Source organism: Penicillium paradoxum, assembly GCF_028828445.1.
Source record: "Penicillium paradoxum strain IBT 22861 chromosome Unknown utg000007l_segment0_segment0, whole genome shotgun sequence".
NCBI classification, from domain to species: domain Eukaryota; kingdom Fungi; phylum Ascomycota; class Eurotiomycetes; order Eurotiales; family Aspergillaceae; genus Penicillium; species Penicillium paradoxum.
In genome coordinates this window covers 3,446,011-3,467,229 of record NW_026643185.1, presented here as the reverse complement: position 1 = coordinate 3,467,229, position 21,219 = coordinate 3,446,011, and the positions used below count along the sequence as shown (strand labels likewise).

Genomic DNA, 21,219 nt, shown 5'->3' with positions numbered 1-21,219 from the left:
GTGGACGTTTCATCCACTCACGGCGCGGTATGTACATGTAGTTACCTTCTTCCACGAATCCGAAGATGTTAAAAACCTAGCCAAGATATAGTGCACAGACATTTATTGTTCATACTTGAATGAAACATGTTTGATTGAAAGTAAGTGTCGGTAGACTACAGCCAAACTACCAGAGCTTGCAAGTCGGCTTCCTATCCGGGCAACTAAATGCATCCTTGAACTCCCTCGAGTTGGCCATGGTTTCCTACGGCAGCAGTCAGTCACATCACACCCAAACCAAAATGCACAGGTAGTACTTACGATAACACGTGCTGATTTCGGGGCATGAGGATCGTTATAGATCGCCTGCTCAGCCGCCTCCTTGGTAGACTTTCCGCACCACCAATTGCCGTAAGCGATAAAGAACAACTGCTCTTTGGTGAACGCTTCCAATCCTGGCAGATGAAGATCAGGCTTTACCTCGTCGTGCTTCTTCCATGCGTGGTATGATGCGGTCAGTCCTCCAGCGTCGGCGATATTCTCGCCTAACGTCAATCGGCCGTTGACATGGAGGACCTTATCACCGGGCCCAATGACCGTGAAGTTGGAATACTGGTCAATAAAGCATTGAGCACGCTCTTCGAACGCATCGACGGTTTTATCGTCCCACCAGTTAGTGTAGTTTCCGCTCTCATCATAGTGTCGACCAGTAGAATCGAAAGCTGGATGGCACCAGTCAATGAAAAGGGTAACAGCACTATAGGAGCCTGAACATACCATGTGAAAGCTCGTGACCACTGACAGAACCAAATGCGCCATATGCCATATATAATGGCGCAGAAGGTCCATAGAACGCCGGCGGCTGCATGATGCCGGCAGGGAACACAATCTCATTGCCTGGGGGGTTGTAATAAGCATTGACAGTCGGCGCACTCATGTCCCATTCATCCCGGTTGGTGGGCTTGCCCAGCTTAGACCATTCTTCCCGGAGTTGGAACCTCGTCACGGCAACCTCATTTTCAAAGAAAGTATCCTTGGACACTTCCAGGTCCCGATAATATTTCTTCACATCTTCGGGGTCCAGAACATTGGGGCTTTTTGTAGGGAATCCAATTTTCTGGACAATGTTTTCTACCTTCTCAATTCCCAGTTTCCGCACATCTGGAGACATCCAGTGAGTCTGATCTAGGGTGAAAATGAATCGCTCCTTGATATCGGATACGATCTGATCGCCAAGCTTTTTTGAGGCCTCGGAGAACGCATCGAGCACATAGAAACGACTGAGGCTCCATGGAAGTCCGTCGTCTAGGCGTCCCAGGCATTTACGCCATCGCTCCTGCTTCGCCTGAGGCTCTTTGCCTGCAAGCACATTCTTGAATCGCCGAAGAGGCTCGACGGAGTCATCTTCAATGACATCCGCAAAGGCCTGGATGATCTTCCATTGCAAGAAGAGCAAAACTGTATCCCTGTGTGTATCTTTCAGCAGACCAGACAGTGCTTTCATATAGGAGGGTGATCCAATGATTAGACGGTCTCCTTTGTAGTTGTGAGGAGCCAGAGATGAGATAATATCAGCAAAGGAGATCTCAGGAACAAGTGCCTCGGTTTCCTTGATACTAAGCGGGTTGTAATATTTGGTGACATCTTCCTGGGTTTGAGTATCCGGGGTCACGTCAGCAAGCTTCTTTTCGAAGGCTACAACATCTTCAACGACTTTATCGAGTCCGTCGCCAGCAAGTCCTCGAATGACCTGTTTTAATGTGTTTGTGTAGTCGGCTACGGTCTTCGTATTATTATAGTACTCTCTTGCGGGAAGTCCAATTTGCCGAGGTGGCGAGATCATGATGACAACATTATCAGGATCGCGATCGTCAGGCTAGGAAACAATAAGACATTAGCAGCGCTCAGACACGTCAGACAGCTAGCATCAACTCACAGTAACCCCGGAAGAAGCCAGAGCATCAACACCAGCGCTCATCAGATACAAGAGAGCACTTGTGAGATGGTCCGGGGCTCCGTTTACAAGACCAGTCTTCACGGGATAGATGCTCTTCAGCTCATCAAGCATATCAGTCAAGGGCTTGCTGCCCCGTTTGCTGACTGTAGCCTCATCTAAGCAAGCATCGTATGCAGCTTTGAGTTTCTCGAAATTATCAGCATCGGATTGTTGCGGTGGTTCCGTGCGCTCCAAGATATGACGCAATTTAGTCTGAGCGTTCTCTGCCATTATTGTGCCCGCAAAGATGGATCCCTGGTCGGGCCGCATGTCATGGCGCTCCCTCCATCCACCGCAGACGTATTGGTTGAAATCAGTACAGGGATCTATATCCTTATAATTTGGATCCAGATTGTAGAGAATTTCGGATGCAGCGTGAATGCATTCCTGCGATTGACAAAGCGGGGAAGCCTCGGGGTGCGGGGACGCGTTGTTGTCACTAGACGGGGAGCCTGTAGATAAGGATGACCGTGTCAGCGACGCACTTTAGTAAGGAAGAGTCGCTTGTACCATGTGGAAGGACTAGATAGTAGGTGATCAACCCGGTGATAACGAGGGCACAGAGTCCCTTTCTCAGGGCCCTCGCCCAGCAGGGGCGAGTTCTTTGTGCCCTATTGTGACGGGTTTGGCGCGAAACAAAGTCATTGTCTTCAGAATCGTAGACCTCAGTTACATCCAGAATCGGGCCCTTCTCGAACTCCATACTGGGCAATGGAGTTCGGTTCACGTTCGGTATGGGTCACTGGAGAGCTATTAGCACATCCATCCTCATGGCCGTTGAGTGCAATGCTCATGAAGACAAACCTATAGGATGGTAGAGCCAATTTGCTTAAAGGGTATTGATTGTTTGTAGATCTAGATTTTATCAAAGAAAAGGCCCATCCAAGACTGATGGTTTTGGGGCATCCAAGGCAATGAGGAGAAGCTGGGACTGGAATGGCGTCACACTCGGAGTCAATTGATGATGACTCAGCGTCCCATTCCGGAGGCAGCCAGCTGTGGAACTATTGGCAACCTGCATTTCAGCTGATCAATATTTATTGGGGCGATCGGGGCCAGATTTCTCCATAAGTCGTGGCAGTGAACAGCCATGTAGGTACAAAGTAGTTTCCAGTTGAAGAGTGGACCATCACGACTGTTATCGGTGGCGGTCAATTTCTCGATAAGGGGGTTCACATGTATGTAGACAGATGGAAGAGGTCTACAATGATGACTACATCTACAGAAGCAGGGCTCTTAAACATTTCTCTCGGGTTGTTACTCATAAGCCTGTTACTCGGGGAGAATGATACAACCCCCTTACAATCCAAGCCCATCTCAAGAGTGGTCGGGTGTGTTGAAGAATATATTTACCATCCGCCAGCAATGTCCATCTGTCAATCACAGCCTAGCCAAAGGCCCATTCGCATTCACAGCCTAGCCAAAGGCCCATTCGCATTCACAATGCCCACACTTGCCAAGCTAATCTCAGAGATAGACCGACAACCAGTGAGCTGCATGCATCGCTTGAAATCATCGAACAGGATTTTAAGCATTAGCTCCACTCCCTGTTGACCATCATGCTACCAAAGGAGTCAGTAAAAGCGCTTTCATCAAACCTTTGAATGCAATCAGCAGCACTTACAGCGAGTCCCCAAAGTGCAGGACGACCAACCCAGCAGCATTCAGCACCAAGAGCGAGCGCCTTGAAGATATCTATCCCGGATCGAATTCCACCATCAACATGAATTTTGATCCTCCCCCGCGCGGTCTTAGCACATGCAGGGAGCGCATCAATTGTGGCCGGTGTCTCATCCAGTTGTCGACCACCATGATTGCTAGTGATGATGCCATCGCATCCATATTCAATAGCAGTCTCGACATCCTCCGGTGTGAGAATACCTTTGATCCAGATCTCCATCTTCGTGATACTACGCAACCACGGTATTTCCGTGGCCCAGGAATGAGAATCTGAATTGGCTGAGGCAAAGCCATCATCGTGTGACTGTGCTTGGATTTCGGCAGATGTTCTTTCATACATCGGAATTTCCAGACCAGGTGGAGCCTTGAATCCATTGCGCCATTCATTCCAGCGTACACCAAGGACGGGGCTGTCAGCTGTCAGAAAGATAGCCTTGCAACCTGCAGCTTCCGCCCGTCGGACAATTCGTTCTTGTTTAGCCTTGTCATTCATCGCGTACAGCTGCATAACATGGTGAATAGGCCCCACTTCCTTGCCCGCGTCGGTGATTTCTTCAACCGAGTGGTTGGCATAGGAGGAGACACCCATGGAAACACCCATCTTGGCACATGCTCGACTTGTGGCTAGCTCGCCTTCTGGGTGCGCCATGGCCTGTAGTCCAGCAGGTGAGACACAGAGCGGGAATGCAATATCTTGACCAAACAGGGAAATCTTGGTGTTGACACCAGAGACATCTCTCAAAACCCTGGGTAAAAGACGATATTTCCTATACGCAGCACAATTGTCGTGGAGTGTCACTTGGTTTGTTGCCCCGGAATTGAAGAATTCTGGTTGCTTATATCGTTAAACATCCATCGATGACACAAATAAGAGAGGAATTTACAATTACCTCTTGCGGATACGGACAAAGATCTCGAAGCCGCCTCTTCGAGATCAGCTATAGATAAGATCTTGTTTGCCATTGCAGCAGGAAGGAGTTTGAAAGGTGTAAAGCGAGATACACATCTTGACAGCGTTGTTCTGAGGGGTAAATGCGGGGAGCTGTTACTTCTGCAGTAGCCAGAGTTGATCTGCCTTTTCTAATGAACAACTGGAGTAGATGTACCATTCTAGGCTTGAATCTGCCAACCACGTCCTCATTGTTTGTCCCTTTTATATGGTTGCTCTACATACGCTATGAGTTCCTGTAAAGTGCTCTACTCCGACGATCAGACAAAATCTCACAAGAAAATTGTATATTAGGCCCTTACCATGGCTAAGCTGAGGCAGCCAGCCCTAGAGTTCGAAGTCAGAATAGATAGTCTAGCAGAATGATACGTCTTTGTAAACCGGGGCTGTTGTATCATTGTGATTGGAACATTTCGGATACAACCTCGAATAGAGCAGGACTGTTGACCAGATCCTCCTCCATTTGTCTCATTATAATTTGACTTCAACAGTATCCAGCTTGGTATCAGACAGGATTACCATCAACCAGAGGGTATATACCAGGTTTCACCCTATAGACGAAATGAGTCGAATAAGTATGGCTACTTGACTACATATATGTAGCCAGAGGTAGTGAATTTGATGGAGCGCAAACAGGAACATTCCCATGAAAGCGAAACCCCAGGAGCTTCCAAGTCCCCATAAAATCCGGTGGACAAGCTTTCACCTTCTTTGTTTACCAACGACCTGTCTTTCAACTGCCCGTGCGATACTTCATATTGTCCCTGGCCTTGACTTTCTCTCTCTTCCTTGCCTCTTACCAACTATCCAACTCTCTCTCTCTCTCTCTCTCTCTCTCAGTCTACCAACAGTCCAATGATGGTCAATATCAACCCTTCTGGCCATCTTGCTGGACTGTCCAACCCCACGACACATCCACCAATCACGTGTGGCTCACAATATGTTCATCCAAGCCACAGGCATTCAACTCTTGGGTATGACCCTTGTCTATATCTAGATTACCTCTCGCATATGATGACCAAGCTTTATTCAACTGATCTACAATGACGTGAAAATTGTCACTCTGATGCGAGATGGGAATGACAGAATCAAATTGCTTCCCAAGTCACAAGACTAAATAAGCTTCAGTTGACTCCTATCACTAACTGAGATAGTTTCTCTGATTTAGCAGATTTAAATTCCCCTACAACGCCCTTCTTACTATCTCGAACCAAGCTCCTATCAAATCCAGCGAGAAAGCTACACACGGCCATCAAGCACAACAGAGACGAGCGATGTCGATCCTTGTTTTTCCTGGGCCTGGGTATCTCAGCCCTTCACGGTCAATATTCCAGCTCCCCAAACAATCTTTTGTGGAAATTAAGCGTTATAAAATGACCTAGGAGTGTTTGCTAAAGTCCCCGTTCCCGATCTGATGGACACACACATACGTGCCTTTGAAAGCTCATTGAAAGCTTATGACGACCTGGTCATAGAGGACTAGCCCAATACTACCACATGCCTCCCCGGATGCTTGTTTAATCAAGTCCTACAATATGGTCTATGGATCCAGTTCCTCCAATCTCTGTTGTCCAGTGCACAGATGACGCGAAACATGAAGGCTGAGAACACACATGTTATTTTTGCGGGTATGTGATGCTGATCTCTCCATTCCCTTTTCATGCCCTACTTGCAAATGATGACCCATTGTTTATCGTCTTGAAAGCTGAATCTACCATGTCTAAGAACATATTACTCTGATGCAAATTTCTCTCTCGAAACTACATGATTGCCACAAAGAAGATCCCCATAAGAAATAAAGAGCGCCAGCTGACCGTGGGCATCTTCACAGGCACTGACTGAGATTTGTATGCAATCGGATGCCTGGCAGACACAAAAGAAGGCAGAGATTGCAAACCTGCACCTTGTATCTCGCCTCTCCTTCAAAGCCAAGGCACATTCCAAAATTTTTCCTTGACATCTGTTCTTCTGGTAAGGAGCACACACATCCAGCCCAGAGACATCCATACTGCGTCATTGCTGTCCCTCCACATGATGATAATAAGTTTATGGTGTTGAAAATCCCATGTGAAAAGTTTACCTCATTCTGATCCTGGTGAAAGCAGCTGGCGCAGGATCTCCTTTCTGTTTTCTTGAAGCTGGTCCTACACTTCTTCACTTATTATTGCGCAGGGTAGGCTAACAAAAGCTTCACATGCAAGCAGTTCCAATAGTTATTTGACGTTTTTTAGTCTTGAAACATGCACATACTAGAGACCCTCGAGTTGTGAGTTGAGACTCCCTGCCTAGATTGGTTCCATTCACCACTTTTGAGCCCTCTCAATCTTTGGAAATGCTTGATTCAAAATCCACAAGTGATGACAGCCTCTCTTTTTCTGATGTGCTACTCACAATGCTGCAAATATCTGGCCATCTGATGTGGAATGAATCAAAGTCCCCGAGGTTAGAGGGTTGATCCAACGAGAAAATGTCCTATCTTGATCATCTTATATGCATCTTGGGTCTTTATTTGTACAAAATGAACTAATGATCAATTTGTGCCTAGGTAGCTAGACCAGGGCATCGTACCACTCTGAATCTCGAGGACTCGTATTGATCTCTTGCAAACGAGGAAATACGACCACCCACCTCGGTACCCTGCCCGATAGACATTGGCAGATATGCTGATAACAGTCTTGGAAACAGGGAGAAACATCGACGGAGATTAGCAAATTGCTCAGTGAAATGATGCTTGACGTCCAAGTTGCCCAAATGATGATTATCAAGACAGCTTGGAATCTCCCATGTCAGAATTCAACGACACTCTGATGTACAACGACGATCGTCACGCGGATTTCACTGGCCTCAACCTCTCTGATCGATGATAATGCATGGATGTATCATACCTAGGTTTGCACACTGATAGAAGACTGCATACCTAATGTATCTCAAAAATAATACTAGAATGGGGGTTTCAGGACCTTGAAAGTGTGTATTTCCTACAAGGTATGAGTCGCTGAAATCCATGTAAATACAAAGTCATGAAATGCTGCGCAAATCAAGTGAAGAAGGGGAAAACTGCGACAGGCTACTGGTAACGCTGTGGAGCCCGCTGAATGGTATCACTCGCGCCATCTAGGCCAAGGCGATCTCCTTCTTCACCTTCACCGTCATAGTACCGTCGCTCTCGAATGAAGTACGGTCTCTCCACGTATTCCCCAAGTGGCCTGTCATCCATGAAGATACTGGGCTCACGGCCCGGACCTGTTGGTCGCACGCTTCCAACTCGCTGAACAACCTCATGCGGGTCTTCATAGCGAGGCTGTGGAGGACGAACACTGGCTGTTCGAATTATTCTCTCCTGGGGCGCTGGACGTTCATCAATATAGACTGCATGACGAGGAGGTAGGTACTCTGCTACTTGCACACTGCCACTGCGTGGGTAAGGTTCATGGGCTTCCATCGGAGCAGCGTAGCTTTGTCTGTCATGGGCTGCTATTGAGCGAGCGTAATCTGACGTGACACGCCTATAGATTGGTTGGGGCGGGGGCATTTCCTGCACATAGCGCCGTTCACCATAGGGGTCCTGCACAACCGAAGGTGCACGGACACCGCCCGCGTGGTGAGGCAGTCGCTCATCGTAAACCTCCTTCGACATCTGGGAGACTGGGCGGGGAGGGGGAGGAGGAGGAGCCATCGGCTGCAGTCTTGGTGCTTGTAGCAGCTCATAATATTGAGTGCCATGCTCATCAACGACAATCCGACGTTGAGGTGGTGGCATCATCCGTGCCGGGAGCAACTCTTCGTAGTAAGGATCTCGATACGTTGGGACTGGCATGTCATCCGCGGCAACATAACGTTGCTGTGTGTAAGGGGATTCTTCGTAGTACCTTGGTCGCTCTTGTGCCGGACGTTCCACAATGTACGATGCTGCTCGAACTTGGCGTGTCGGGGCCTCAATGTATTCACGAGGATAGTCTGATTGACGAGCATACTGTACACTTGCGACTCGTCGGAGATCGGCTTCCTCGCGAATTGGTCGCCTGGTGCCCAGTCGAGAAATGGTGCGCTGAGGCCCAGCCTCTGGTGGAGGCTCGTGGTAAGGATCAATCTCGTAGACTTGCTCTCGCATTGGTGGACCACGACTTTCGTATACTGGGGTGTATTGAGGGGAAGCGATGTCAATGTAGATAGGGCGCTCTTGAGGGTGTCGGCTGCGGACAACAGTAGGATCGTCGGCAAATGGTGGGGGCGAAACGGGTTCCTCTTTGATGAATGCCTCAGTAGGTCCTGCATTTTGTCTCCTGTATGAGGTTTGACGGGACCCTTCATCACCTTCGCGCAGCCTCCTCCGCTTCCGGGAAATGATGTTAGAGACCGGTGGATGTGGACTGCCACGAGCAGAATCACGGTCCGAATACACCTGATCAGATTCATGTTCAGATCGTTCCTCTCGGATTTGCTGGACGGAGGGAGCCTTGGCAATGGCCAAAGGTGAGACGCGGGATGGCCTAGGAGCTGCCGGTGATGTGATGTGGTTTCGAACTACCTTCACGATTTCCGGAGACGGAGGTTTGCGTAAGTCTCTAGCGCGGTCCGCATATCTCGCATCTGGCCTAGGTTGTCTCCCAATACCACTTTCTACCCCGCGGTGTGAGTCACGGTGATCCGCTGGTGGCGCTGCTGGGGCGGGTGGAGAATACTCGGGTTCGTCAACAATCTCGAATCGATGCGAATCACGGAACCGGCTGACGGGAGCCTCTGCTTTCTGGTAGCTGGTCTGCTTCTGAGAATAGGAGTGGCGCTGGTCAGCAACAAGGTAAGCATCTTGCATTTCCTGATCAGATCCAGGTTGGTTCAGAGCTTCAAGTCGCTGCAACTCATCTGCGTAATGGGTAACCGGAGCCCGCGTAGCAGGTGCTTGTGGCGCGGGCATGACCACGGGAGATGGCTTTTGTTGTTTGCCAGTCTGGGGGGGCGAGTCAGGAGCTCTACTGGAGTAAAATGAATTGTCGTCAAAGGAGTCACTAGCAGCGCCGCCTGGTCCAGTGGCCTCGGACGCATCACTCAGTGACACGGGTTTCACTACCTCAAGTGCCTGCTTGAAGACTTCTGAGACATCAAAGTCAGGCTTCGTGTCTTGAACCGCAGGTCTCTGTTTGGTCTCTTGTTTTTTGAGTTCCACTTGATCACGCAGCGCTCTCTCCAATCTCTGCCTTTGTAGCTGTAGTTCTGCTCTGATCAGGTCATCTGACTTGGTCAAGAAGATAGGATCGATCTCGGAAGTAGGTTTTGATGCCACACGAGCGGGTTGTGGTGCTGTAGACAACGCGTTTTTGACCAATGCACCCTGCGAGCTATTAAAAGATTGTTTTGTGGTTGTAGCCACAGGCACATTCTGCACAACTGGCCTCGGGGGGGAGTTTTTAGATAAATGAGTCTGAAGAGGAACAGTTTGGCCATTTCGCCCCGATTTGCGCACAAGGTGTTGGGGAACACTGAGCCGGGGATGAGTGCCCGAGAAGATTTGATCATTGATTGTAAGAATCTTTTCATATTCCCGCACTTCATCAACTGGTGTAGGTGCTGAAATGGCCATCGGTCCTGCTGGAAAGTGAGCTGCTGTCCCATGGGTTGCGGCCATGGTCCTAGGGGAAAAGGATCGGTGAAGCTAGAACAAGACGGAAGGAACTGAACACAAGTATGTTTTTCAACGAGTAGAACACACGTTGAGCGACCACTCAGTCCGATCTACAATTGAGAATGCTCTGAGAGTTGGACGGTAGAGCGAACGAAGAGTTGCAAAAAGTCCACGATGCTGGCTGTCTGGGCGCGGACGCTAGGTCCAATTAGGTAAAGTCACGGGTATTGGATGTGGGCATTGGGCAGGTGAAGGAGGGAGGGACTGGTTTCGTTCCCATTTCCTGTTCGTTGACTTATGCATCGCTTGTTTGCGTTATCTTCTTGTCGCATTATTAGACCTGTTGCGACCTTGTCTAGACCTTCATCTGCCCACTTACCACTGCGATTTGGCAATTCAAGATTCATGGCAACTAACGGCGCCAACGGAGTCGGTGACTCACGGCCGATCTTCTTTTTTGATATTGACAATTGCGTAAGTCCAGAAGGTTGATTATTGGGGTTCTAAGTTCACTAATTAATATGCGCGCCTGTAGCTCTATTCTAAAGGTCGGTTCTTTGCGGTTGGCGCTTCCGTGAGCTACTACTGACTCGGGATACTTCCGCGCAGCCTGCAACATCCATGATGAGATGCAGGCATTGATCAGTAAGTGATGCCTATACGATCTTTTTGAATATCTGTCTAACACAATCTTACTCCTACTAGATAAATTCTTTGTCAAACACCTCGACCTCAATTCGGACGATGCCCATATGCTGCATCTGAAATACTACAAGGAGTATGGGCTGGCCATTGAAGGACTCACCCGCCATCACAAGATTGACCCTCTCGAATTCAACTACGAAGTCGATGATGCTCTACCGCTTGACAACATCCTCCGGCCTGATCCCAAGCTGCGTGAACTACTGGAGGACCTGGACACAACCAAGGTGAAGCCATGGTTGCTCACCAATGCCTATGTTAATCACGCAAAGCGCGTGGTGAAGCTTTTGGATATCGAGGACCTTTTTGAGGGCATTACATATTGTGACTATGGAAAAGTGCCTTTGGTTTGCAAACCAAGTCAGGATATGTATGCCAAAGCGGAGAAGGAAGCTGGTGCTCCCAGCACAGATCAGTGCTATTTTGTCGGTATGTCAATTCACCCTACCACGGACTAATGAATACCTTGGGATCTTTATGCTAATAACCATGGAACAGATGACTCGCATTTGAATTGTGTACATGCACATGCTCGGGGTTGGACTACAGCACACCTGGTTGAACCGGGTGTTCCCATGCCAGCTACGCAGGCATCAAAGTACACGATCTCAAGCCTTGAAGAACTCCGAGTTCATTTCCCTCACGCTTTCAAAGAGAAGAGCAAAAGCAATGGCGCATGAATCTGGCCATGGCGGCGATAAAGATACCCTTTGTTTATCGCCCTAGGCTTTTTTTGGTTTATGACTATGAATGTATATGATATAATGTCTATCCATCTTCCCAAAAACGAGAAATTAGATTATTTGAAATGAAACGAGATTCAGAGCATGCACCGATGATACACCAGAGAGATGAGCGTAGTGATAATAGTAGAGCATGATACATACATACTAGTTGTTGTTGCCTCAGGCAAAAGTCGATCACTTGACGCGCTCCGCTGGATTCAGGAGTTGCCTTGTTTCTGTTCTGCCAACAACCAGAAATTCCCGGTTATCGCTCAAGAGCTCCCTGTGGCTCTTGAACCCATTTCAAAATGTCTGGCCCAGCTTTATCACCAGGCTCGGTGATTGAGCTGCCCGATGGAAGGCGAGCAACTGTGCGGTTCGTTGGCATCACCCACTTCGCGGACGGAGAGTGGATAGGCCTTGAATTAGATGAGCCCACCGGCAAAAACGATGGTTCAGTTCAAGGTGAACGATACTTTGATTGTGAGCCAGGATATGGCATGTTTGTCCGCCCAACAGTAGTTGGTAAGCTTATCCAAGCTGAGCCGCAGAGTAAACAAACCACCAAACCGGCTACCAGTGCTGCAGGCAGCAAAGTGCAGGCTAAACCTGGGATCTCCCCCGGTATACGGAAGCAAACGGGTCTTGCCCCTACAGCAGTAAGACGACAGAGTACCAATGCAGGCTCGACTCCTGCTCCGGGGCCGAGAGGTGCGGCCGCTCGCGCGTCAATCCGAGTATGTCATTTGCCATCCTAGTCTTGCCTCGTGTTATGCTGATTGGAAGTTCTGTATCATCTAGTCACCCACAAAGTCCCCAACGAAACAGCTTACAACGATTGCCAGTCATACTTCCCGCACCTCCGCAGTGGCCTCTAACCGACCTCGAATAGCATCTAACGCTAGAGGCTCTCTGGGTCCTTCTGCAACACAACCAGCAGCCTCTAGAGGCTCACGACCCTCGGTTTCCGGTCCGGCAACTCGAACATCAAGACCAGGCTCCCAAAGCACTGTGACTTCATCAACCACGGGGTTGACAAAGCGTTCTTCATTACGGCAGGGAAGCAGTCCAAAAGCATCAGATGGAGGAGAAGCAGGCATCAGCGGGCGGTCGGGAGATCCAACCGAACCTGAATCGCCTGACACTGAAGGAGATGGCGTACAAGATGGAACCCCTCCGCCGAAGGTGTCCCGACAGTCGATGACTGCTACACGCCCAGTGGTCTCGCGTCCTGGTGCTCCTCTTTCTGCATCCCAGCGCCAAGCTCAAAGCGGAGCAGTCCAACGTGAACTTGAAGAGCTTAATGCCAAGCTCAAAATCATGGAGAAAAAACGCGCTGATGACAAGGAGAAGCTCAAGATTCTTGAGCAAATTCAGACCGAACGTGACAAGTTTGAGACAATAATTCAGAAACTTCAAGCCAAGTACCAACCGCAGCAAATGGAAGTCACCGAGCTGCGCAAAAAGCTCAAAGAAATTGAGATTCGTTCGGATGACTTGGAGCGCATGCAGGCAGAGCATGACTCACTCATGGAGATGGCTACTCTGGACCGTGAAATGGCAGAGGAGACAGCTGAGGCGTTCAAACATGAGTGTGCAGCTCTACGATCGAGATTAGATGAGGTCAATCTGGAGGTAGAGGTTCTCCGAGCGGAGAATGAGGAATACAACAATGAAACCACACCCGAAGACCGAACCAGTCACGGATGGCTCCAGATGGAAAAGACCAACGAACGTCTCCGAGATGCTCTCATTCGTTTGCGAGATATGACACAGCAGCAAGAGTTAGACCTTAAGGCTCAAATTAAAGAGTTGGAAGACGATCTCGAGGAATACGCTACCATCAAATCCGATTACGAGGCGGCAAAGGAGAGAATCTTGGTCGCTGAGACCAATGTGGATGATCTTAAGCAGCAGCTCGAAACAGCGCTGGGCGCCGAAGAAATGATTGAAGAACTGGCAGACAAAAATATGCGCTACCAGGACGAGATCAATGAGCTCAAAGCTGCCATTGAGGATTTGGAATCTCTCAAGGAGATCAGCGACGAGATGGAGTACACACATATCGAAACCGAGAAGCAGCTTCAAGAAGAGCTAGAATACCGGGAGGGTGTCTCCAACGACCAATGCCGCAAAATTATACAACAAGACGAAGTCATCGAAGACTTGGAATATACATTGACTCGTTTCCGAGACTTGGTGACAACTCTGCAAGGTGACTTGGATGACATGCGCACAAACAAGCAAGTCTCGGAGGCCGAGACCACAGAAACTGCAATGCGTCATCGCCAAATGCAGGATTTAACTATGAAACTACAGGCCAATCAATCGAAGGCTCTGACCAAATCCATTGATCTCGAACTAAATCGTATGGAGTCCGAGCAAAATGCACAGCACCTTTCGATTGTCAAACTCTATCTTCCAGAGTATTTTGAAGGCGAAAAGAATTCTGTCCAGGCCTTGCTTAGATTCAAACGTGTTGGGTTCAAAGCCAATGTCATGAGCAGCACTCTTCAAGAAAAGGGATCTGAACACTCAGTGGTCTCCAATGAAGAACTTTTCCAGGCCCATGCGGTTTTGGAATATCTTATGTGGATCTCAAATGTGTGTGATCGGTTTGTGAGCTACATCACAGCCTGCTCACCTGAGCAATTTGGAAACATCAAGGTTGCAATGTTCGAAATGGAACCAGTCGAGCGCACTTTGAACTTCTGGATCGAGCCTTTGAAAAAAGACGAAGTAAATCTTGCAAAACTTGCTGTGGAATTGCAGCGGTCGATCGCTCTCCTTGCGCACCTTTCCGAGACCATTCTTCCCTCCAGCCTAGAAATGTTTGCTGATGAGCTGTGTATGCGCGGCCATCTATCCCAATCTTACATTGAGCATGCAGCTGGTGCAATCTCGCGGGTTAAGGTCATCATTAGCTCCAAAATGGGTCCTGCCGAAGAAGGCGACGAGGAGAACATGATTGCTCTCAATAAATTAGATGCCTTCGCCCCTCAGGCCCGAGGGTATAAGGTGGCGATGGGTAAAATCAGCCGGTCTCTTGACGATCTACGTTCAAGGTCACTTGCACTTCCAAAGGATGCTGACGAGCCTTTCAAAAAGATCGAGAATGAAACCAAACAACTTTCAGAATTTGCTCGAAAACTCGGAGAGAACTTAGTGGTCCTCACGAGCGACGAAGGTCGTACGAAACCATTCAAGTCAGAAGAGATTCTGAACTGTATGTCCCAAGTCTCTGCATCTTTCATCTCATCTGGCGAAACTTTGGATGAGAACAACGACCCTATCTCACTGCTCTTTACGAAGTTGCGAGAAATTGGTGATCAGTTTGAGGAGCTTGACTCCATATCCTCAGACTTCTCCCGCACAACAGAGTTTGAAAAAGGTGCATTTCCCTGGATTGCCCGTGCTGCGGAGTTGAAGTCAAACAAAATGACATCCCCTGATGCGGATGAAGAGATTCGCCAATTGCGAAATGAGATCCACGAGGCATCAGCCGCGCTTGGAGTGAAGGACAATACCCTTGACGAGCAAGGTTTGAAGATTGAGCACCTTGAATCGAGGATGCGAGAGGCAAGCAAAAAGGCTGCCATGGTCAAGGAACTCGAAGCCAAAATTGAGGAGATCCAGGCAGCAGGGACTGAGCTGGAGAAAACAGTTGAGCAACAAAAGAAGGAGCTACAGGTAGCCGAAGCTGAGCGAGACGAGTTCATGGCTCGTCTTGAGCGAATGAAACGCTTGTCCGGAAGCGCAGGCCTGGCGACCACAGGCAACGGTGCTGTCATCGCCAGTGAGGCTTCTTTGGCTGCCTTGGACGAGAACGAATCCCTCCGCGCTGAGGTTCAAAGCCTTCAAGCAGCCGTGCGTTTCCTACGTGAAGAGAACCGTCGTTCGAATATTCTCGATCCATACTCTGTACAGCGATCTACTGAAATGCACGCTTGGCTTGATGCGCCACTCACGAGGGCTAAGCCAACGCCCGATCAAGAGAAAATCCAACGCACTGCTCTCGAAAGTCGCGACGTCATGACGCATCTCCTCAAATTGACCAAAGATTCCCGAGTAGCCGATCTCAAGTCCACAATGGCTATCTCAGCCAACGGGGACAACGATAGTGTCGGCCGGACTGCTTGGCGCCCATCCAAGACCCGCCTCCGCTACCAGGTGCTACAACAGCGCGAAAACTTCGAGCACTGGGCCGAATGGCGCGATGAAATCGTCAACCATGAACGCGAACAGGACCGCCTGGTTGCCGCTAAACAGGAACGCGCAATGCGTGATCGAGTCTCTAGACATGCCCATAAAGCTTCGGTCGAATTTCCTCAGGGCTTGGGTCATGGCATGATGGGTCGCGCGTGGCAGATTCTGGGGATGCAGAAAAACCGCAAAACTGGCTCCACAAATACACCCACTCTGGACGATGTGGAGATAGTAAACACGGATTGAAGCCTCCAATGCATTGCATAGAAGCGAGGAAATTGACTTGAGCCTATTTTTTTCCAATGCTTCATGGGGTTGTACATACCATCCGCTTTCTTTTTCACGTGTACCCTATTTGTCTTCCTGGCAGCTATATTGTCCTTTTCGAGATACCCTACAGAGATAGCTAGCGTCAGACTTTGTGTGCAATTTACTTTCAATTCATAGGAATCTGGTACCTATGATTCATGAATAGAGCAGACCAATGTACCTAGATGGAGTGCTTGTACTATCCTATGTATTGTTCCTGTACTTCGAGCGAATTTATCGATTATTGCTTCCTAGAGAGATTACCACATTATCCCCCCGAATGGCAAGTAGACAACCAACCGGAACCAGTATGGGGTATTCCAACGCGCGATAAAAAGCAAAATAGTCCCTAAAGTGAACACCAGCGAACGTCCAAGCAAATCCAAAAACTCGGTTCAATCAAAAACATTGGAAAGGAAAGGGCTGAGTAGGCGAGGATCATTAGAAGCTCGGAACGCCCGAAAACATCATCTTGTAAGAAGCCGTAGGACGTCAAAGAACTCAGAATGCCACCCCGATTCCAGACTCGTGATACTGCATATTTCGGTTGTCCTGATACGCGGAGAAATTATGGTGCTGCTGGCCCTCAAAGATAGTCGGGTAGCAGACACCAACGTCTAGATCTTTTTCTGGGGCAGTCGAGGCAACCTGGAATGAAGTGCGTGGGGTCATGGCGCTGGAATATGCACTCGAGATTGAACTGTTGTTCCGTGCTCGGGGGCTACCGGCGATGGTTGTGCTATTGGATGCAACAGTAGTGCCGCTCAGTGTGCGGGCGCGCTCCCAGTTGAACCCGTTCGCGCGGGGCACAGAAATTTGTTTTGGGGGCGAAACGGACTTGGTAGATGTAGGGAACATCCATTGGGTTACACGATTGGAAGCAGAATTGGAAACGGGGTCGATTCCGTTTCGGTCCTCAGAGACTGGGACAGAAGGACGGTGTAATGAGATTTGTGATGACGTCGTGCGTGAGCTGGCCGACGAAGGACTGTCTTTATACTTCCCCGAATACTCGGATGGGGATGTATCTGGCGATTCTGTGTGCAGGGTCTTCGAGACAGGAGTCCGGGGTTCTTTCCCCCAGGGCTGACTGATGCTTACGTCGGTCGGCCATGGCGTGTTCAGTGTTAATTGATTGCCTTCTGATTTTGACCTGCCGTGGATGGGAGATGCTGCTCGAGTACCCGCGACAGATACCTCGAAGGGGTTGAGCTTGGAGAAATGCGGAACGAGAGAGCTAGTAATGCGAACTGGTTCTTCGACGAGGACAGGCTCTAGGTTTCCCAGTGATCGGCGTTTCTGGGACCCAACTGGCTTGCGAGATACTACAGATGCCTTCGAGTGATGTCGCTCTCGAATGCGTGTTGAGGTGGTGAGGGCACGAGGGGGCACTGGTGGCGTCTTGCGCTGGCGGCTCTCGTACAGTTGAAATGTTTCGAAGGAAGGTAGGTCGGACAATCGACTGCCTGATTGATGGATTCGAAGATCCAGGGGATGATATGTCGGAGCTGGAGGATAGTGGAAGGACTGTGCTGGATGGTCATGGAACGATTGTACTCTGCGAAAGTCCGAGGGTGCGCTGATCTTCAACGGGGTTGTTGACGATCTTTTCAAGGACAAGCTTGCCCGATTAGAGGCTCGCGATGCTAAGTGTCGGCCATCGTTGAACCACGATGACAGCGAATTCCGAGATTGATGGATACTTGGACTGGGTAGGTCATCATATACCACCAGTTTCATGGGTGGGACAAGATGCGGTTGAGTATGGCATACTTTCATTTCCCGTTCGACACCTGCGATGTATATCGTCTATCAGAAGGCGATCATGTCTTCAGTGCAGAGTAGTACACATACCGCGGTTTCCAGCTGGTCGATTGGGCTGGCTGCCATCCTCCAAGTCTATACATGGGAAGCACGATCGTATCCAGCCAGTGAATGACGACCCTGCTTTCTCCAAAGCCAGCGTCATGGCGACCAGCGCAAGAGCTTAATCCATCACCTTCAAGGTAAGAGAACAGAAAACCAAAAGAGAGCAAGAAACAAAGGAAATGAACGGACAAACCAGTTGCACAGATCAACCCCTCCTTGGACGGGATGGGAACATCCCCTCCTATAAGCCCGGCAGGCCGGACATGACCATCTTACCATATTCGTCCAGGTACACATTATCGTGGCGCCACTAATGGCCAAGAACTATACCCAGAAAAGAAACCCTTCTCAGTGCCAGCGCATTAGGACCTTTGATCGCCGGGGACGGAGCTAATGAGAGACTGCCATTCGTTGGCGCCCAGTGGAGTTGTCACATCTCTGCTTATTATTGAGCAACCCTGCCAAGTACTTCTGGAGAGCGTGATGAGAAGTTGGGCGCTTACAGAGATTGAAGGAGATTTTTCCATTTGAAGTTTCAAAATGTTTTGCATATTGCTTCATGGTGTAATTTAAGACACAATATGTACAGAACATAGGGTAGAATATCAAACCGAGATTGTAATAAAGGAAATGAGGAACATGGGGTAAATGATCATAATCCAGGACTCGTAACAGGCATAAATCGCTATAGGACGCTATGTGCCCCATACATTATCCTGCTCCAAACCGTCATAGGCCCACTTGGACCGATCATCTTTGTTAGATTCTGGCGGTGTCGCAGGATCAGCTTCAGCCTCCTCTTCAATTGGCTGTCCGGAAGGTCTTCTAAAAATTGGGATTCGAGGTTAATAACTCTGCTATAGCACCTTCTATCGGCCAATTATTCGGCAACTTACGAGAATCGCCGAGTTTCAGGCTCCGCCCATGCAGAGCCATACTCTCTCTGTGCCCGAGCTCGATCTTCTTCCTCGGCCTCTGTATTCTCCACCACAAGATCAACTAGCTGGCTGCGCCGCGTGCCGCTGGAGCTAGTGGAGCTGACGGTTCGCTGCAAGGGACCAGGTGTCACCGAGCTGGGGCCAGGTTTGTCAGAGCTTGGTTTGGGGCTCCGCCTACTTTCGCCATCTGACGCGCGACTTTTCTTGTGCCTGCGGGCCTTTTTGATACGTGCTCCTCGGTTTGAATCTTGATATCTCCGCGACGGCGGTAGTCGTTGGTCGCTTGGCACCTCGTTGGCCGTAACTACCGGATACTATGCGCAGTCAGCATCTCAATCATACCGAACCCACTAAATTAGCATCAACTTACGTTCCAGTCTCCGAATTCTAGCGCGCGAGCATTCAGAAAGAGCCGTTCGTCTTCGTCGTCCATTGCAGTTTCATCAACGTCACTGTAAGATCGGAATCTTTCTCTTGAGGTTTGGCTGACCCGTTCATTCCTTGTGCCACGTTCACTAAACTCGCCGCTTAGTAGAGGCGTACGGCTGTTAGCTTCACCTGGCTTGGGGATCCAGTATTTTGCTTTGCCTCCCCGTTCATATCTCATGCCATCCATTACTCGCTTCACTCGCGACCCTGACTCCAAATGTGGGATGATATTGTCACCCGAATCGAAGAGTCGGTATTCATAATTCTCTCCGCGAAGAGTGAGTTTGGTGTCTTCAACCAAATCCCGGACACCAAATGCGTCGCGCAGCGCGTATTTCACGGGCAAGCGTGCAGCTGAGATGGTTGGGTCTGCATAGTCATGCCAGGAAAATGCATACCAGTGAGCCATAGCAAAGATTGGCATTTCAAAACAGATGAGACTGTCCTGAATCGCTGCCGCGAGGTTGTTGGGTGTGTACCCAGCGACGCTGCCAAGTGCTCCCAGCCATTGAAGAATTGACAGGAAGAATCCTTGCCAGTACGAGGCAAAGATGATAAGCTTGATGCAGAGAAATTTGGGAACTGGACGGAATGGCATAAGATCGTCGTGCAGACACACCCAGAACATGGCGAGGGAGTAGAGACTGATTGTGACGCTGACATTGTATATTATACCGGTCCAAAGGTATCCAGAGCTTATCCCAATATAGCCTTCTTGGTATGTGTCGGTCGCCTTCATCACAATGGAGACCAGGGCCAAAATGGGCTTCAGCCAAGCGTACTGCAGAATACCACGTTTGACAGCGAGGAATGTGTGGGGATCGGAAACGTCAATCTTTGGGAGGAAGTGATTGAGAGGCCAAGCATGAGAGATGGGAGGACGGCCATGGGCCATGATAATCACGGCCCGCTCGCCGCCGAGGAAATTGATGAGGAGCTGGAAGAACGTGTAGATGGTGAAAGCCTGCCAGTGCCACTCGTTAATATGAGGTGCTCTGATAACCAGCCAGAATCTTACGTACTTCATAGATATCGCGAACTGGAGCTAGAAACTGAGCCGCCTTTAGCGACACGATGCTTGTCCAAGATGATACTGCGTAAATTGGGACCCTAAGCTCGATCAGCACCGCTCTTTGTCCCAGCCCCCTAGGCGAGTACCCAAGCCAATACTAACATCAACAATATCCGCACCACATAGCGTTGGAGGAGAGGTTTCCGGTAATTTTTGCTATGGGATGGTTAGGCATGGCTCGGTAGATAGGGAATTAGAAGCTCGTACGTTTGAAACCATATAGACCTGCGGTTCGCGATAACATGTCAGTCTGGTGATCTCCAACAATCGCGCCCATAAAAAATGATAGACAGTACAGAAAAGACTCACACAAATGATAAGAGCGAGGAAACCAAGGCGGAAACGCCAGTGACGATGATAATCGCGCGTGCGAGGCTGGAGCCTGTTCCTCCACCGGCGGCGCTCGTCATGGTTGCTGAGAATTAGGGACAATCACGGTTCAAAGACCGCCTTTTGCCTGCGGATTACGCCAGCTCATTCCGCAGAGTCAGTAGAAGGGCAAAACATGGTGGCGAAAGCCAAAATGGGGGGCAGATCAAGCTGGGAAATTGATGGCTCGAAATGAGGAGGCGTGTTGTCCGATGACGATCTTCTCGTGACACCGCTCTCGGACTGACCAAACAACGTCTTCAGATTGCAACTTCCAGAACATTTGACCCAGCCAGCTTGGTGTCGATGGTTGAGAGGCTCATTTTGGCTCGTCATTCGCGTTCTGTCGCGCTGACGTTGTCCATGTTGGCTGGCG

At 49.4% G+C, this 21,219-nt stretch overlaps 6 protein-coding genes across 6 annotated transcripts; 2 read left to right on the top strand and 4 right to left on the bottom strand.

Moving 5' to 3' along the window:
- Positions 1–166: 166 nt before the first annotated feature.
- Positions 167–4,618, bottom strand: N7457_008811 (uncharacterized protein; the record flags this gene model as incomplete). Its single annotated transcript, XM_057179854.1, has 8 exons — positions 167–244; positions 301–701; positions 757–1,855; positions 1,916–2,427; positions 2,486–2,672; positions 3,418–3,537; positions 3,600–4,483; positions 4,546–4,618. 8 exons carry the CDS (start codon positions 4,616–4,618, stop codon positions 167–169), a joined length of 3,354 nt encoding a protein of 1,117 aa, XP_057028240.1.
- A 3,053-nt stretch (positions 4,619–7,671) lies between these two features.
- On the bottom strand, positions 7,672–10,227 carry N7457_008810 (uncharacterized protein; the record flags this gene model as incomplete). The annotated part of the gene is made up of 1 exon (XM_057179853.1): positions 7,672–10,227. One exon carries the CDS (start codon positions 10,225–10,227, stop codon positions 7,672–7,674), a length of 2,556 nt encoding a protein of 851 aa, XP_057028239.1.
- Positions 10,228–10,629: 402 nt separating this feature from the next.
- Positions 10,630–11,606, top strand: N7457_008809 (putative pyrimidine 5'-nucleotidase; the record flags this gene model as incomplete). Its single annotated transcript, XM_057179852.1, has 5 exons — positions 10,630–10,698; positions 10,760–10,772; positions 10,834–10,869; positions 10,930–11,355; positions 11,425–11,606. 5 exons carry the CDS (start codon positions 10,630–10,632, stop codon positions 11,604–11,606), a joined length of 726 nt encoding a protein of 241 aa, XP_057028238.1.
- Positions 11,607–11,959: 353 nt separating this feature from the next.
- N7457_008808 (uncharacterized protein) lies at positions 11,960–16,103 on the top strand (the record flags this gene model as incomplete). Its single annotated transcript, XM_057179851.1, has 2 exons — positions 11,960–12,388; positions 12,453–16,103. 2 exons carry the CDS (start codon positions 11,960–11,962, stop codon positions 16,101–16,103), a joined length of 4,080 nt encoding a protein of 1,359 aa, XP_057028237.1.
- A 564-nt stretch (positions 16,104–16,667) lies between these two features.
- On the bottom strand, positions 16,668–18,135 carry N7457_008807 (uncharacterized protein; the record flags this gene model as incomplete). Its single annotated transcript, XM_057179850.1, has 2 exons — positions 16,668–17,959; positions 18,021–18,135. The coding sequence occupies 2 exons, from the start codon at positions 18,133–18,135 to the stop codon at positions 16,668–16,670; spliced, it is 1,407 nt and encodes a 468-aa protein (XP_057028236.1).
- Positions 18,136–18,730: 595 nt separating this feature from the next.
- On the bottom strand, positions 18,731–20,884 carry N7457_008806 (OSTA/TMEM184 family protein; the record flags this gene model as incomplete). The annotated part of the gene is made up of 7 exons (XM_057179849.1): positions 18,731–18,860; positions 18,932–19,287; positions 19,344–20,366; positions 20,425–20,512; positions 20,577–20,630; positions 20,682–20,699; positions 20,784–20,884. 7 exons carry the CDS (start codon positions 20,882–20,884, stop codon positions 18,731–18,733), a joined length of 1,770 nt encoding a protein of 589 aa, XP_057028235.1.
- Positions 20,885–21,219: the final 335 nt, after the last annotated feature.